The sequence below is a fragment of the Phocoena sinus genome, chromosome X (genome assembly GCF_008692025.1).
Source record: "Phocoena sinus isolate mPhoSin1 chromosome X, mPhoSin1.pri, whole genome shotgun sequence".
Classification (NCBI taxonomy): domain Eukaryota; kingdom Metazoa; phylum Chordata; class Mammalia; order Artiodactyla; family Phocoenidae; genus Phocoena; species Phocoena sinus.
Window position 1 is genome coordinate 114,144,951 of NC_045784.1, and position 16,641 is coordinate 114,161,591.

Genomic DNA, 16,641 nt, shown 5'->3' on the forward strand with positions numbered 1-16,641 from the left:
TAGCTGACATTAAATCAAAGAGAGTTTGATTTAAGAGATGTCTTACAATTTATGTGCTATAATTGGTGATCTTTAACGATACTAGGGCAGTCATAACAATGTTGCTCATTTCAATTTGTTCTCTGGGTACTCAACATTCATAAACACTGCCTGATGGTAAGAGTCGCCAGCTAACTGAGGTAAGCCTGAACCAGTCTCCAGTCAAAATATATGCAGCTTGAAAAGTTTGTCCACATACCCCAATAATGTCTCATAAACATTTGGACTTAGACTTTTAAAATAAGTAAGATGAGATATAGCTTAAGAAAGTATTTGAGAGTTTCATAGACGAATACATAACGATCTAGAAATTCTATTATCAATTATTTACTAAATGCTCTACGGTACTCTTAGCATTGTGCTCAACACTGCATCAAATACAGTGCTTTCCCTTTAAGGAGCTTATAATCTAAAACATACAAATAACCATATGCAGAAAAAAAGCGAGAGATCAGAGTAAAAGGAAGCATTCACAAAAATGTACAAATTCAGCATGCCAGAACTTTTCAGTTGAGCAATACGATCCCCAGTGAAATTCTTTCCAAATGATGTATCGTGTGCACAAGTTATAAGTGATTATCTTCAATTTTCTTAGAAATGAGTAATAAGATACCTCTTAAGAACCATGCTTTTGTATATGCATCAAACACTACAGTTGGCGTGGTCCTATTGATAACTGCCATTTAAGGAGAACATATTTTCTGTCTTGTCTCACATCAGACAAATCCAGACCCCTTTTCTCCCAGGTTGGTAATAAGCAGCCTTTTTCTAGGCTACAGTGAACAGCAAACATTGCAACTCTAAAGATGGAAGCAGCAGAATGCTCAAAAATATTGCATCAAAATATTGGATACAACCTACCAGCCCATAAGAAAAAAAAAACACATTGCAAAACTGACACCATCTGTGTCATCTAGCATCCATCAAAATCCTCTTATGCTTGTATTTCCTAATGCTTACAAACAGAATTTGCTCCAAGAATTAAGAAAACTTTTTAAGATGGCGGCCCTATTAAGCGACCTCTCCCTATCTCCCACTTCATCTCGTCAGTTCTTTTCCCTTGCCCAGGCTGGCTATTGTGACCATTTCAGCCAATTTCCTGGAGGTATTTTCTAGCCCTTTTCACCCTATTTAATCCCACAAGTTTCCTGAGAAGCCTGTTTACTTGTATGCTCCCCCACTAGACTGTGAGCGCCTTGACAAAAGGGACTATGTCTTACTCCTCTCGGCACCCCCAAAACCTAACACAGAGCCTGCCAGGCAGCAGGCAGTCTGAGACTCCTTTCAGGCCAAGGCGCTCCACCGACCATCAGCCATCTCCTCAATCGGATCGATGCTTCCCTCTGAGAACATCTCGTTACCGATCACCAGGATTAGCGTAATAAATATATTCAGACCACATTTGAGAGAGTTCTCTAAACTATTCCAAGTTAGCACATGGTGATACAACTTTTTCAAAGTTTGAACAAATCACCTGCTCACTCAACTGTCCAGTGCAATCTCAGAGGAGAGAAGCCCCTCCCACACCTCACTCTCCTCTCCTGACTTTAGGACCACTAACTGCTTCCAATTAATTGGGGAACCACAGCTGGCAACCCGGAGGAGGTTACTAGTTCTCATACTCTAAAGCAACAACAACGAATACCAAACTCTCTTTTCGAGAACGTTGATTTTTATTTTTATGTTGTTTCATCTATTTGAGAAACTCCAAGTCAGTTTTGGCTTTTCAAGGCTGCCTTTTACCCATTCGGGCATTTGGCCTCCTGGATTGGTTCTTGCACTTTCCAAGGCCCTCTAAGGCAAGATTCCTCAGTCTTTGGGGAGTTGCAACACTACCACGGTTTGTTTGATTTTCTCATTCCCATCCGTCCCCTTCACCACCACCCCTACAAAAGTGGTGTATGGCATTCATAAAGTGAATTACACTTGATTTTTGTTTAGAGGAATTTTTTTTCAGACTTCTGTAACATTCCCTTGAGACAACTGGAAACATCATTGTCTGATTACTAGCTCACTTTCCTTGCCTAAAATTGTATCCATTCTTGATTGCGCCTGTGGGTAGGTTAAGCAAAACAAAATAAACATCTAGACTTATGAGCTCATTGGCTTTTTTCTGAATTTTTCTAAATTAAATAAGGGCAAAAGAGCTGCACTGAAAGTCAGTTATATGGATTTTTCTGCCAAATGCTAACTCTGTGTGCCTGGTTTCCATCTGTGGTGCTTTCCAAGTTACAAATCCTTAGGAAAAAAAAAGAGTGGGGTACGAAAAGATCTATGGATTTGGGGGGCATGCTATTTAGAATTGCTGTCCTGTGCCTTTGAACACTAAAAGAAATGGGAACATGAGATCGTAAGGCTTTAGATCAGCTTTGTGGAAGTCTAGTGTAGTCCTTCAGCACCAGTGATTTATTTTTTAGGCCTGCTGATTTCAAATGCCATTTAGTCTCATCCATATTAGCATAAGAAATGTACCTTATCCACTCTAACCCAATTCTGCTAATGGCCTAAGTTAACAGTCAATCCCACGCTCCCCCTAAGTGAGACAAGACATTCTTGAGGATTTCTCCTTACTGTGACCAAATCTCGTTTTATCTGGGACAAAGAAAGCTTTAATGCAGTTAATATAGTGGAGCAGAAGAAATGAACACGGCTTAAAATAGAGATGGGAAAGAAAAGTCAAGCGGTCATCACGATGGTTCATAACTATCAAATAATTTGCAGCTCTCTTTCAATTTCCAACCACTGAACGACAGCAGCAAATCACACATTTATTCACTTTGAAATTATGCACTTGCCATTGTATTTAGTCGGCCATTATCGTCTCTTCTCTGAAATACTGATGAGCTCTTTCCACACACGGACATTAGGATTTTTACCATGCTTTCCATATCTACAGTGACCATATTTGTCCAACTAAAATTCAGGACACGTGGTTTCATGCCAGGACAGAGTACTGGAAATCTGCACCATCCCAGAAAATCCAGGCTATATGGTAGCTGTGTGGGTATCGCCATATTTGAAATTTGGCTTTGCTCCAGGGTGAGTCAGAACAGTGCCTGCCACGTAGAAGGTGCTCAACAGGGCATATGTTTGTTAAACAGAAGTGAAGTAGGGAATGTTGGGTTTATACGGTAAAGACCCTTGGAAAGGGATTTTTCCTATAGAGTTTGGGAAATACTTGAGGAAAATGAAAAATCTCCATTACGAGTCCCTGCTCTCTGTATGTAACATGGCCATCCTTAGGCCAGGAGTAAGGGAGCTTGGAAGGAGGGAGCCCAGGCCAAATCTCATACACACAGTGTGTGGGCCCTCCCAATACTTTTATACAGATGCTGCAAAGAGGCAGGCAGCCAGAGAGCTGGGGGAGGGCAAGGGAGGGTGAGCTCCTGCTTGAGCCTGTGTAGAGGGGGGTTGCTAAATGAGTATCTGTGCATTCCCTCTGGTCTTTTTCCTCTTTTAAGCACAATCTTTACCCCTTGGCTTCAAACCCGCCCAGTGTGGCCCCCGCTCCAACCCTGGATCCATTCATCTTGTGGGGGGGCTCATCCTGTGAGGACCAATTTTTACATTACCAACAAAAGCATGTTCTCCGGCCTTACCAAGCTAATTACCAGGGCACTTCGAGGGGAGAGAGATTCGCCTGCTGTTGCAGCTCTGTGGAGCTGATTCATAGGTTGCCCCTTACGGCTCCTGCACACGCCCACGTGGTACGTTATTAACACTTAACAGAGGGAGAGGTAGTTCTACCCTTCCTTAGAGCGAAATCCTGCAAAGCAATATTTAACATATGCGCAAAGGCATTTCAGTCACCAAAAAGGGTGAGCAATTACCTTTGCAACTAAACAGCAGGCTCGCTCGGCTCTTTTCATCCACCTAAAGAAAAGGCTGAGGGCGCGCTGGCTGCCTAGGTAACCTCCCGCTAGTGAACGCTCGCCGGCAGCGCCCACAGGGCGCGCATCGCATTCACAACTTGGCCCAACCATCAGGCCCGCCTCCCCGACTTGTTGAGAGCCACGAGCCAAGTTTTGGCGAGGGCTGCTCCCCGATCCCTCGGAAACGCGGGACGCGCGCCTCGCTGGATGCCTGGGTGGCGAAGAGACACCGGAGGCCACAAACGTCTTACGGTTGGTGAATACAACCAGCCGTTTCTTAGAGCGCACCTCTGATAAATAAACCTGTTTGAAGCCGACTCTTCTTGACTGCATTGCCAGTGTAGCAACTTGTCCTAATTGGATTCTAAGGCAGGCTTTTAGGACTCCAACCGTGGGACAATCACACAAGGCCATTAATATTCATCTGTTGACAGCGGCAGCGCTCAGGGAAGGCTAAAATATGCCCTTACAACACGACCTGATTGTGCAGAACAAAAGGCAAGCGTTCAGAAACTTTCCTCCACCTAAAATCATCTCCCCTTCAGGGTCCAGCCTGTCAAGAAGGCAGATGAGTTTGAGAAGGGGAGGAGTTAAATCATCTTTGGACTCCTGCTCCCCGGGCCAGCGGCCCGGTTTTGGAAACGATTTCGCCAGCCTAGAGAAGAGACGCTGTTTTGAAGGAAAAGGCTCAGTCCTCCTCATTTGGGGGACCCTCCTACCTACTCAAAAGTTTCCCTCCGTGTGTCTTTACCTGACACTGCGGATTCGGAGATCTGTCCTCAACTTTGCCTGCACTTGGGCCCGCGAGCCTCGGGAACCCAGGCTGCGGAAAGGAGGGCGTGAGGGCAGGTTGGGGAAAGAATGGCCGGAGCCGCGGTCCAGCTGAGGCTGAAATTCTGGCACGTACGTGCGAGCGAGGGTGGCAAATTCCAGAGGCACCAGCTAGGATGTGGGGCGCCAGTTCGCCGAGGCGGGGAGAACCAGCTCCAGCCTTCCTGCCCTCCCCCCAAAAATGGGCGCTCGCTAGAAAGGCCATGCTCGCGGTTCCTCCCAGTCGCACCTTCGCTGACAGCCCAGCAAGCTTGGGAGATGCGGACACGGCCCACATATACCCTTCTTCCCTTTCTCGGGAGACCTGGCCGGGCGGCCCGGGCACGGCGACCACTCCCAGGTGCCCGGCCGCTAGGCTCACGATCGCGGCCCCGCGGGACTAGCGCGCTCGGGTTACCTCCACCATGTGCCCCTTGGCTCACCGCCGGGCGCGGGGAACGCGCGAGGGACGACTCCTCACCTGGCACCGGGGTTTCAGGCACCCACTTGAGTCCGGGCTGCAGTCTCTGGAAGAAGGAGCGGACCTGGTGACAGGTGGCGTCCGGCGGCGGCGGCGGGGGCTGTGCCTGTCCCGGGCAGTCCAAGCTGAGCAGCATCGCCACCACCAAGCACGCGGTGCGCACGGGCCCTGCCATCCTGCTTCGCCGGGAGCGAGGAGAGAGCGGGAGAGTGGCAGCGGGGGCGAGAGCGGTCCCAGGACTCAGCAAGCCTGGCAGTGGCCCTAAGGAGCGGGAGACGTGCCGCTACCCAGCCGCTGCAAAAGTTTCCTCGCAGCTACCTGGGCGCTGGGCGAGGGCGGGAACGGCTCGGCGGCTCGGGGCGGGGCGGGGTTGACCGGGTTGGGGCGGGGCGAGGAGGGACCGGGTGGGGCGGGGCGGGGCGAGGCGAACTGTGCGGCCGGGGGGCGGTGGCGGCCGCGCGGCGAGGCTGCGGGCGCGGGGCTGCGAGGACTGCTGGGGCACCGCGGCGCGGGGACCGGGCAGGAGCGGCGCGAGAGGAGGACGCGGAGCGCGTGCGGTGGCTCCTGGCCCCGCAGCCCAGCTGCCGGCTCGCCGCCGCTCTACACAGAGAGCTCTGGCATAACTACTGCAGAGGGGCTGCAGGCTCGGGCGCGCTGATTGGCTTCCCAGCAGCCGTCCCCTCTGACTGGCTCTGGGAGAAGTTCCCCAGCCTCACTCCTCCTTCCCGCCGCTCATTGGCCTACAGCCGAGAGGGCTTTTCCCTTTAGGGTTTTTGCAACCTCTCCATCCTTCCTTGGGGGTGCGTGGGGGTCCCTGGCTTAGGTATCCCTCCTCCCAGCCCGGTCCAGCTCGTCTCTGGCCACAAGAGCCTCGCAAGAGGTCTTCCTCCTCCGCACAAAATCCACCTCCTCTTCCTGTTCTCTGAGGAGCTTCCCTCGAACCGTTTTCCCAACGCAGCTCTGGCCGGGTTCGGAAACCCACCCCACAAATAGTCCCATTCAGGGGCAGCTGGGGACCGCTGGCAGAGAGGGCCAGGAGGTTCACAGCCTGCCTCATCTTTGAATACTGTACCTAAAAAGTCTGACAGCCCGTGGGGCTTACTAGATTTAATTTAATAGAACCACGCAAAGTCAGAGAAGTCCCCTGATCCCAGGATGAAATCTGTCTCCTGTAAGGTAGCTCCTGGTGACCTTTCATGAAGCAAAGCATAACTGGTGACAAGATAACCTGGGGCTTAAAGTCAGCCTAACTCTTTAGAAAATTGTTTCACACAGCAAATTCATTGAGCCAGAGCTAGCCTGCTTGAGAGGTCTCCAAGACCCAAATCCCCACCTCTCCTGTTTAAATGTCATCATTTGAAACCCAGTTCTTTGAAAATCAGATACCTCTCAGAGGAGGAATGTATTTGGTCATTACCCATATGCTCCTAAGTAGGGATCTTAAACTCCCTGGTTCTTTCTGGTGACTCCCACACACACCTAAGCACAATGTCTGGCACATAGCAGGAACTCGATAAGTGTTTGTATAATGAAATGATTTAACACCTCAGTGTGAATTAGTTTATCATCTGATCGTGTTGTCTCTGATCTAGGTAAAAGCAGGTTTAGGTAAGGAAAGAAAAAGGAGAGCCTCCACCCTAGTAATTCTCCAATGAGTACCAGCCAGGCCAGGGGCGGAGGGGAGAGGTTGTGTGCCAGAACTTGTGGACTGAGAAGAGAGGCAAAGGAAAGATAGGTGGCCGAGGAGCTCATTCATTCATTCAGTAACAAATATTTGAATTGCTGCTACATGCCAGACACTGTGAGATATAAACAGACAGTGGGATACAAAGATTAACCTGTGGTACCTGACCTCAAAGAGCTACAGGTCTTGTGGGAAAGACAACTAAACAGAAAAATGTTAACACAGCATGTGGTAAGTGCTAACATAGAGGCAAATGCAGAGTTCTAAGAGGGTGAGAAGGCAAGCCACAGAAACCTTCCCAGAGGGTGATGCCCTAAACTCAGGCTTGAAAGACCAGTAGGAGTTGAGGTGAGAAAAGAAGATGGGGGGAAGGGGGGCAAAGGAAAAGAAGCAGGACGAACAAAGATTCTGACAGGAGAGAGCCTGGCATGGCCCAGTGGGATGGTGGGAGGTGCAAGTAATGGTTTCAGGCTGGGGAGTTAGAAGAGCTACAGCAGCAGAGGTAAGCAAGGGTCAGATTATGCAGAGTCCCCAAACCATGCAAAGGAGCCTGGGGAACCACTTAAGGAAACTCTAAGCAGACAGGTGACATGACCTTATTTGCCCCATGAAAAGATCTCTCCAGCAACATTGTGGAGAATGGCTTGGAGAAGGAAGAGGTTTGGAAGCAAGTCAAGAGGCTGTGAAAATAATCCAGACAAGAAATGATAAACTCCTGTGTCAGAGGAGACTTGGAAAGGGAAAAGACTACTGGAGATATTTAGGAGATAGAATTCAAAAGGCACCTAGTGGATCTGGGGGTTGGGAGAGAGAGATTCAAGGACGGAGGGCTCATTCATTCTTTTTTTTCAACAAACATTTGAGTGCAGCCTACGTATCTGGCATTCTTCTCCTACTTCATAATTTTGCCTGGGGCTAGGCCTGCGCCTGCATTGAACATTTGACAAATGACATATCCACTTTAAAAGAAACACCAATTAAGAGTCATAATTTGGCTGGTGAGTTTGATATGTTCCACCTGTGGAGCCCTGTGACCAAAGGGCAGATTGGAAGGCAAGCATTGATTGAATTTCATGACCTCGCAGAGGAAGACATGACCTCCCATAAATTCATGATCTTCCAGAGCTCATGCAACTAACTACAAAGGCAACAGTTGTTTTCAACTACTGGGTACTGAAGTACCTTGAAAAGAGGGGCTACGACTTCTTATTTTTAATATATACTTTTATATCTAATACACTTTGTATGAACCAGAGCAGTGCTTCCCAAAGTGAATCCCTGGTGGTATGTGGGCCAGTGAAGTTTTTGTTTTTTTTTAAATAAATATTTGTTGTAATGTGGATCAGAAATTATGTATGTACATAGAAGCGTATCCAACCCATGACTTCATTAGGACAAAGCTAGGTAGACAGTACTGTGATAAATTCACTTCAATAAAAATGTGAGCTGGCCTAAAATAATATTAAACAGTATTGAGAATACGGGGATACAGCAAAACTTGTGTGGTGGTATGTGAAAGACAAGGATTTGGACTTAGGTGGTAAGCAAACTGACCCTGAGGTTTTGGCAAATATTTCTTTGGCCTCAAAGCTTCTGCGCCGCCTCCAAGCAGCTACATGAGGGTTTTAAGCTGACCTAAGGTAGGAGTTAATATAACTTTCTAGGCTTAAGGAGTGGTTGCATTTTTTTAATAAGTGACTCTCAAAGACTTTCTAGCCTTCCAGCCCACAAGCTGTAACTCTAACAGTGGAATTTCAAGCACTGGAATAAGCACCGAAGAATAGGTTTTTGGTCAGGAAAGCCTGCAGGGGCACTACGGACAGCTGTCTATCGAGTGTGTGGAATTTTACTGACAAAATCCAGTTCCTTTACCAAAGCGTCAAATCTGTTCCTTTATACGCCGTATACTGCTGAGATGGGTGACTATGAATTAAGATTGGGTTTTCTCTTTCCCTTTTACATAAACAACTGTCTTACTTTTCAAGGCTCCCTTCCTCATATTAGAAGTCAGGCCAATGACTCATCCTTATTCTTCAACTAGAAGAGACAAAGAGAAACAATCAGTCTAGAAACACAAAAGGATGTGCTGATTGAGCCGGTGTTCACTTTCTACAATTCATGGCTCTGTGCTTTCAGGCCCAGTTGGAAGCATTTAGATAACACCATTGGGCCCCATTTTCCTCTTTGGGCCTCAGAGGAAGGCTACCTAGCACAGCAGGCCCAGAAGAACTTTTCTTCACCTTTCGTTCCTAGTCTCCAGTTTGAAAGAATTCGAGAATTCCCAGCTGTAGCCAGCAGCTATTATCTTGCTGTATCTGGGAGGAGAGTCTGGTTCCATGGCTCCAAAAGCAGCATAAATCATGGGAGAGGGTTAAGAAAGGGTGTTCAACAGCTGCCGCCGTGGGAGGGGCTCATACATAGCCCTGCACACGGCCACACACGCACACACGGTTTGTCTTGGGCCCGGTTCCCTTTGCCGCCACAGGTGATGCTCTCCCCTCCCCAGCCCCCTGAGGTACACAGCATCTCCTCCCCTTCACACCACCCTCAAAACCTGCTTTCTGAGAAGAAATTTTAAAACTCATCCGCTTACAGGGTATACGGTTGATAGGATACAATGGGGCTGCTCACCCAGGGGTAGGGGTATTGAAACAGGGATCAAAGCTTTAAACCGAAGGAACAGGGCTCTAAAAACTGTGGAATTCCAGGCATTTGCCAGTGGGAAGGGAGTGTTTAAACTGAGGGGCAATGAGGCCTTTTTAGGTACACCTGAAATCACATCATGTAGACAGTTGCTTCTATGTTAGACGGGTGCTGTTCACAGTCAACACCTCCCTAGCCACACCTCTGCACTCTGGCACACAGCCACTTTGTCTCCTTCTCTTGCAGTGTATGACTCCTTTGTGGGACAGAGGGGAGGGGAGGCGCCAGGCACACTGATCCCAATTCTCCCAAATGTATAAGCTATGATCAGAGAATGAATTATGGTCCTTTGGGAGAGAGTGTTCATTCATCCACCCCAGCCAGCAGGCCAGTGCAATGTAAATGGTAACTTTGTAAGTTGAAAGACTTAAAGCCATTTTGAAAATTGCATAATAATCCCAGGTAGAATTTGGCTCTATGTGTATGGAAAATTAATAGGTCCGGCTGAGATGCTTGCATTATGAGTTGCGGATGGATAGCCTCTCCCCAGACCGGGACTATGCTTTGCCCTCTCTAAATCCACAAAATGTACTGAGGTTCTTGTAAGTTAGAGTTGAAGCCTTTGAAAAGAACTATTGAGATTTTTATTTGTGGCATCATGTTGATTGCTGTAAATAAAAAATTATTCTATTCTGTCTTCGTTTGTATCAGGAATATTGATCTAGATTCCTAACATATTTCTTCATACCCCCAGTCCATTGAGTTTCAATTTTTTTTTTGATTGGGCAGATATACTATATGTATATCTAACATTTTGTCTCTATTGCATAGCAGGGTCGGTTTTCTATTAAAATTTAAGGGGTTTGTAGTTTGGTATTGAGAAGATGGTAGCTTTAAATCTAAAGGTTGGTGACACCTGAGGCACAGCTTTATGTGCCACATGGCAATTCACGAATACTTTGTCTTGCTTTGAATTATTGTATCCCCCCAAACACAGTGGCTCAGGTAACGTAATATATCTATTTTGCTGTATGGTGTGTAGAATCTATAAGTAATTTTACTAAGTTCTTTCTGGGTCTTTATGCTCTGGGACCTGGGTCCCCAATAGGTCAACAGTTGGTCTCTAACCATTGACCTCTCACATGTTTGCTTCCCTCAAGGTCCTTTCCCATCCCCACAGCTCCCTGGATTCCCAGCAACACATGGGAGGAAGTCAACAGCCAGCCACCACCACAGACAGCAACTCATACTTTCAGCGGCCTCGTCCATCCCGCTTCCCAAGCCTCACCCACAGTCCTAAGTCTTGGGGAATTTCAACAGTAGCATCTCATATGAAAAGGCCATCCCCACCCCTACCCCTAATTCTATAGTTACTGTAAAGTCTATCCATTAGGAACTGTGTTTTTGAGAGGCAGTATTGGGACCTGTAGCCGAAGGAGGGGAAGAGCAGTACCAGAACATTCCATGCCTTACCAGCCAAGCCCAGAGTCGGCTATACTTGTTGTACCAACACCCGGGGTGACCACTACATTTGCCACGTTGGGTGGCAAATGTATGTTTACTTTTTTGTCTCTACCATGACTTGTGAGCTTTAGATGCGCAGGGGTTCATGTTAATATCAGAAAATAAAAATAATATTAAGTAAATTGACCCTTCACTACAGACTGTCTGAGGAGCATTACGCTAAGTACGTGCACGGTGCTTTGGCCCATGGTAGTCACTGAGTAAATGTTTTCAAATAAAGCCCTGAAATGCTTTTCTTTACAAAAAGAAATTCCTGCATTCCCTAATGATAGAGAGTTCCTATTAAAAGCACAAGGCATAAAAACTTTCCAATAATAGGTAGCCCATTTGGGGATAAATGTCTAACTAAAAGATTTCTCCTACAAAAAGTATCCCACAGGGACACTCTTCTTCCGTGGCTCGCTCTTATTCCAGCAATACTCAGAAGTCAGTAAATGTGGTTTGCATGAGATTTTGCATCTCAGTAGAACTTGGTGTAAATTACAGATTGGAGGTTGAACTCCACTACCTTCGTGTTTTATTTTCTCCATTACTTCCCCGCTAATTTATGTCGTGTTTTCTGTTGTAAATGAAAGAGATGCTAGCCTGTGTACCAAAACATAGCAAACATACCAAAACAAAGCAAGATGATAAGATCCAGAGGGAAGTACTGCTTCCTTGGAATGCCTTCATCTCATTCATTCTTATAACATGTCAGAAGTATAGCAAGTCCCCCCTGCCATAAATAAATTGTATGTCATTACTCAGAAGATTTAAGCTCTGTTGGATGTCTCCAGTCGTTCCCTAACTGCTGTTAAACTTATGGTTAATGTCATATGGTTTGTTAGCAGCTTTTTGTCTGGTATTGTTCTGAAGTTGTTTCATGTGGGAGTATCCTGTCTTCCCAAATAGATTGGAATAATCGAAAGAGCAGAGGACCAGCAGTCCAAAGAGCTGGTTTCTAGTTCTTGTTCTGCCACTCTGAGCATTGTGACCCTGAATCGGTAGCTTAACATCTCTGAACCGCAGCCTCCTTAACTGTAAATTGAGGATGGCGGACTACATGCTCTCTAAGGTTCCTCCTACCTCTGACAGTCTGTATTTCTACGGTTGTGAACTCCTTGAGGGAAGGGTTCTTATACTTCTGTACCCAGAATCTGGAGCAGTGCCTAGAATGTATAGTAGGGCCCCAGTACATATTTATTGAATGCGTGGCTGTAATGCATCCCTCACAACACAGACCCCAGAAATGGCTCCATAGGAGATTCTCAAGAAATATTTGTTGATTCATCAGTGCGCTTCTAAATCAAAGTACTGTGTACAGATGTAGAGAACAAACGAATGGGCACCAAGGGGGGAAAGTGGCAGGGGGGCGGGGAGTGGTGGTGGTGGGATGAATTGGGAGATTGGGATTGACATGTATACACTAATATGTATAAAACAGATAACTAATAAGAACCTGCTGTATAAAAAATAAATAAAATAAAATTCAAACAAAAACAAAGTACTGTGTACAACATTTAAAATCTAATTTTTCTCCTAACGAGCAGCACAGTAATGCTTGTTGTAAGCAATATTGCAAGAGTGGAGATATAAACAGACATACTTCGGTTGTATTTTACCTCCAGAAATCTAAGTCAGAGACTTCTGTAATTAAGTCATTAAAATTTTTAAATAACTGAGGCTTTGATGTTGACTCTTTAAGACTGTAAACCACTAAAGGTAAGAGACTATGTTTACCTAAATCTTAGTGTATGGGGGGTCTAACAAATTATTATATTGTTTGGAAATTATGGTAATAAACTTTGGGGAGTGTTTATTATTAATTTTTCCCTGTTGAAAACCTGTGTCAATCCTATCTATGGAAATCTTTCTGAAATGTATTACGTATTTCCCTGCCTTAGTAAACAAAGTATGTGAAATCTAATCTATTCTATTCTTTTTTTTTTTTTTTTTTTTTTTTTTTTTTTATGCGTTACGCGGGCCTCTCACTGCTGCGGCCCCCCCCGCCGCGGAGGACAGGCTCCGGACGCGCAGGCTCAGCGGCCATGGCTCACGGGCCCAGCCGCTCCGCGGCACGTGGGATCCTCCCAGACCGGGGCACGAACCCGCGTCCCCCGCATCGGCAGGCGGACTCCCAACCACTGCGCCACCAGGGAAGCCCCTATTCTATTCTTGACGCTCTGTTATATCATATTCAATTTTTGTACTATGTTACGAATCTACAGAAATGGTGAGACAGTGAGCTGAGTCTGTACTGGGCCTACTACACATCATGAAACTTGCTTTCTTAAAAACAACAACAGGAATCCCCTGTAATGATTTGCCCCTTCCTCTTTAACATATGATATAGAACGCATAGATGCATGCCCTCCTGCATTGGTCTGCTGTTTACAAATTATAATTCTGGGGTCAAAGGCTAAATTAGCCCTTCCTGGGATGTTCCTCTGGTTTTAGCACTAGTAACTTCAAGCTCTCAGTCGATTTCAACCCACCCTCCAGTTTACTTGCTTTAACTTATGTTGCAACACAGTGATCACAAGAGTCCGCTCGGCGTGGTGGAATGGGCATAGGGTGCAGAGTTCGATAGTCCCAAGTCCACATTTTAGCTCTATTACTTACTAGCTGGGGGACCTTGGACAAGCCGCCTTACCTGGCTGAGACTTCACTTACAAAATGAGGATTAAAAGCTTAACCTCGGTTGATAAATGGATGAATAGATAGATCCATGTGCTAATACAAGTATAGTACAATGCTAATTGTAGAACATAAGTAGTCAGGATACTAGTGTCCACTATAATATTCTTTCAGCTTCTCTATATGCTAGGAAAAATATAACCTTGGAAGGTCTTTGAGAGACTAGAGATAAAATAGGTAAAGCTGCTGGCACGTTGTAGGTAGTCACATTATCCTGTGAACCTTAAGGTTATTTCTTTTAAAGGCCATCAAAGCCAGGTTTGTTTGTTTGTAATAAACGTTAATTAATTTTTTATTACCAACGTTTGTAGAACAGTCACTATGTTCTAATTACTGGTGATATAGTGATGAGGGCAAAATTTTTGCCCTCATGACCCTTAACCAGTTTTGTTTCGGTTGTGAGTTCATTGCCAGGTTTACCACGATGCCAGCATTGGGAACGCCAGATTATCAAGGTTTCACATGATTCGTAAGTTTGAAGGGGGCATATGCTCTCAGAGGGTCTCCTTTAACTTCACACTCTCGGCCCCAGCTCAGTCCTCCTTCAGCCTCCCTTAAAACAGGTCCACCTGGAGGGTATAAGAGCTAAGCAGTGTTCGGTGATGGCCAGAGTCCAGCAAGAGACCTGCCACGGGCCCAGGAATTCTCAGACACCGATTTTCCTTTCCATTTCCCAGGGCTTAACCTCTGTCGTTTGGCCTCCCCAATTACAATTACATTTCCAGACCTTTCTTTTGGCCTTACCCTCAATTCCCAGCCTTGGTAATGGCTCGTATTTCCTGGATGTAACTACAGGAGCTCAAATTCACTTCTGAAAAAAAAGTTTTCAAACTTGAGCTTGCAGCCAGATCTACCCCAGATTTAAACTTCACAGTCTCACTCACATACACTCATACCATTTCTAATTTACCATTGTAGGGAAATATCATGCTGTACTTACTTTTCTTGTTTTCTGTTTGATACTAGGCAATGAACTGACTCTTCTTCAGAGGAAAAAGGCCAATGATATCCTGACAACTGGAAACAATGCCAGTCCCTTGGCTGGTAGTCTGCGTGTGGAGGAACAACATTTACCCCACAGATGGAAGGGAAAGTTCATCTTCCTCCGCATAACTGCTCCTATGGCAAAAGGGTCATTTAATCCCATGCCAGCAGCTAGATAAGATGAAAATATAAAGCAGGATTCTGTGTGCTTCTAAATCATCTGGGGTTTATCAGATGCCCCTACACCACTCAAGGATGGGAAACCCTGGGACAGTTAAACAGACACATCAGAGAATGAAGGATGGATTTTGCCTATTGTCCTTTTGTATATTTTCACAGATATGATTTAGTTCTTGACTCTAAAATGAGAAGAACAACGGGTTATCTTTCTACGAACAGTTGTCTTCACAACTGAAGCAGCCATGATTCTGAAATCCAGGGAGAAGTTCTCTCTTTCTCACTTTACTTTTGCTGCAAATGGAACTTGTAATATTACTGATTACTTTAACACATTCATAGTGTCATTAATACTGAAAAAATTTTAAGCCTGCCAAGTTTTCTTATCCCTATGCTAATATTACTGTGGATTCTCAAAACTGAGGCAATATATCCATTCATCCCATTTTTCCGCAGAATTTGATCTTCGGGGGTGTTTGAATCCAACAAACAGGGATTAAAGTAATGGTAACACACAGTGCAATTTTGTGACCTGAGAACAAACCTCTTGGTCTGAGAAGGAAGGGTCAAGTTTTCAGGACTACCTGATAATCCCAGTTAAATTGTCTCCTTTTAGAATCTCTTACATTTGTTTAAGACTTAATTCTTCTTACAAAGGGCTTCCCCATACCTTATTTGGATTGTTCTTCCCAACAGCCCACTGAGATAGACCAGGCATGCAAATATTATTACCCCCATAACATTGATGAGAAAACCTCTGAGATTCAGAGACTAAAGTGATGTTCCCAAGGTCACATAGCAGGTCAGCAACGAAGACAGGACCATAACCCAAGTCATATACCTCCAATACCTCCCAAACTAAAAATTCCCAACAAGCCATGTGGCAGTGGTTTAAAACCTAAATGTCATAGGCAAAAACTTTTGAATGTTATCCAGGTGTCTTTGAAAGCCTCACGGGAATCAATACTCACCTTAAAGAGCCAGGCATAAAAAATGACATGTTATGAAAAACATGCCCATTTGGGATTTACTAGATGAGAGAGAAAAGTTGGGGACAACAGGGGCAGGGCCAGGTGTCAAACAGAATATTTCTTGTGCTCTTCGATTCACTGCAAGCAATGACCTTCGCACAAGATAGAAAAGGTACAATGCTGGCAGTAGAAAAGTGAGTTTGTGTCATATAATTCACTCAAAATTTGTGAAAACACTGGAAGACATTTTGGAAATCACCCCTGCAGTTTGGTTTCTTTTTAATGTTTATTTATTTAGGCTGTGCCAGGTCTTAGTTGCGGCATGCAGTCTTCTTAGTTGCGGCATGTGGACTCTGAGTTGCAGCATGCGTGAGGGATCTAGTTCCCCGACCAGGGATCAAACCTGGGCCCCCTGCATTGCAAGTGCAGAGTCTTACCCACTGGACCACCAGGGAAATCCCTGCAGTTTGATTTTAAATGTTTGGAGAACCTTTTCTTCCTTGTAAGTGAAAAACCGAAGATGGTTCAGGGGAAGTCTCTCTGTTCTACTTTCATCATGTTATCAGTAAGGTAGATGAAGAAATCAAATTAAGTCCACATGAAGTAGCCTTTGAAACATCTGAATTGCACTTCCTCATGCCAGCAGAATTTGACAGCTAATTACGGAGACCACAGATGATACAAAACTCAGGATTTCTCAAAATGTAGTAGTAACGCCTGGGTAGGGAGGACTGGTTCCGTTCATTACGGGAAATTCACAGCTTCCCTCAGGAAAAGTGG

General features: G+C 45.5%; 1 protein-coding gene and 1 non-coding gene across 3 annotated transcripts in view; both read right to left on the reverse strand.

Moving 5' to 3' along the window:
* The window catches only part of GPC3 (glypican 3), a 448,983-nt gene extending 443,429 nt beyond the window's left edge, over positions 1-5,554 (reverse strand). Inside the window, exon 1 of one of the 2 annotated variants that reach the window (XM_032620671.1) lies at positions 5,203-5,554. In XM_032620671.1, coding sequence (XP_032476562.1) covers positions 5,203-5,377 — 175 coding nt within the window. In that variant the 5' untranslated portion in view covers positions 5,378-5,554. The remainder of the gene's footprint in view (positions 1-5,202) is intronic. The other variant, XM_032620670.1, reaches the window with a different exon arrangement.
* Positions 5,555-16,243: 10,689 nt separating this feature from the next.
* Positions 16,244-16,316, reverse strand: TRNAA-UGC. Its single transcript has one exon. It is a non-coding gene; the product is annotated as a tRNA-Ala (tRNA).
* Positions 16,317-16,641: the final 325 nt, after the last annotated feature.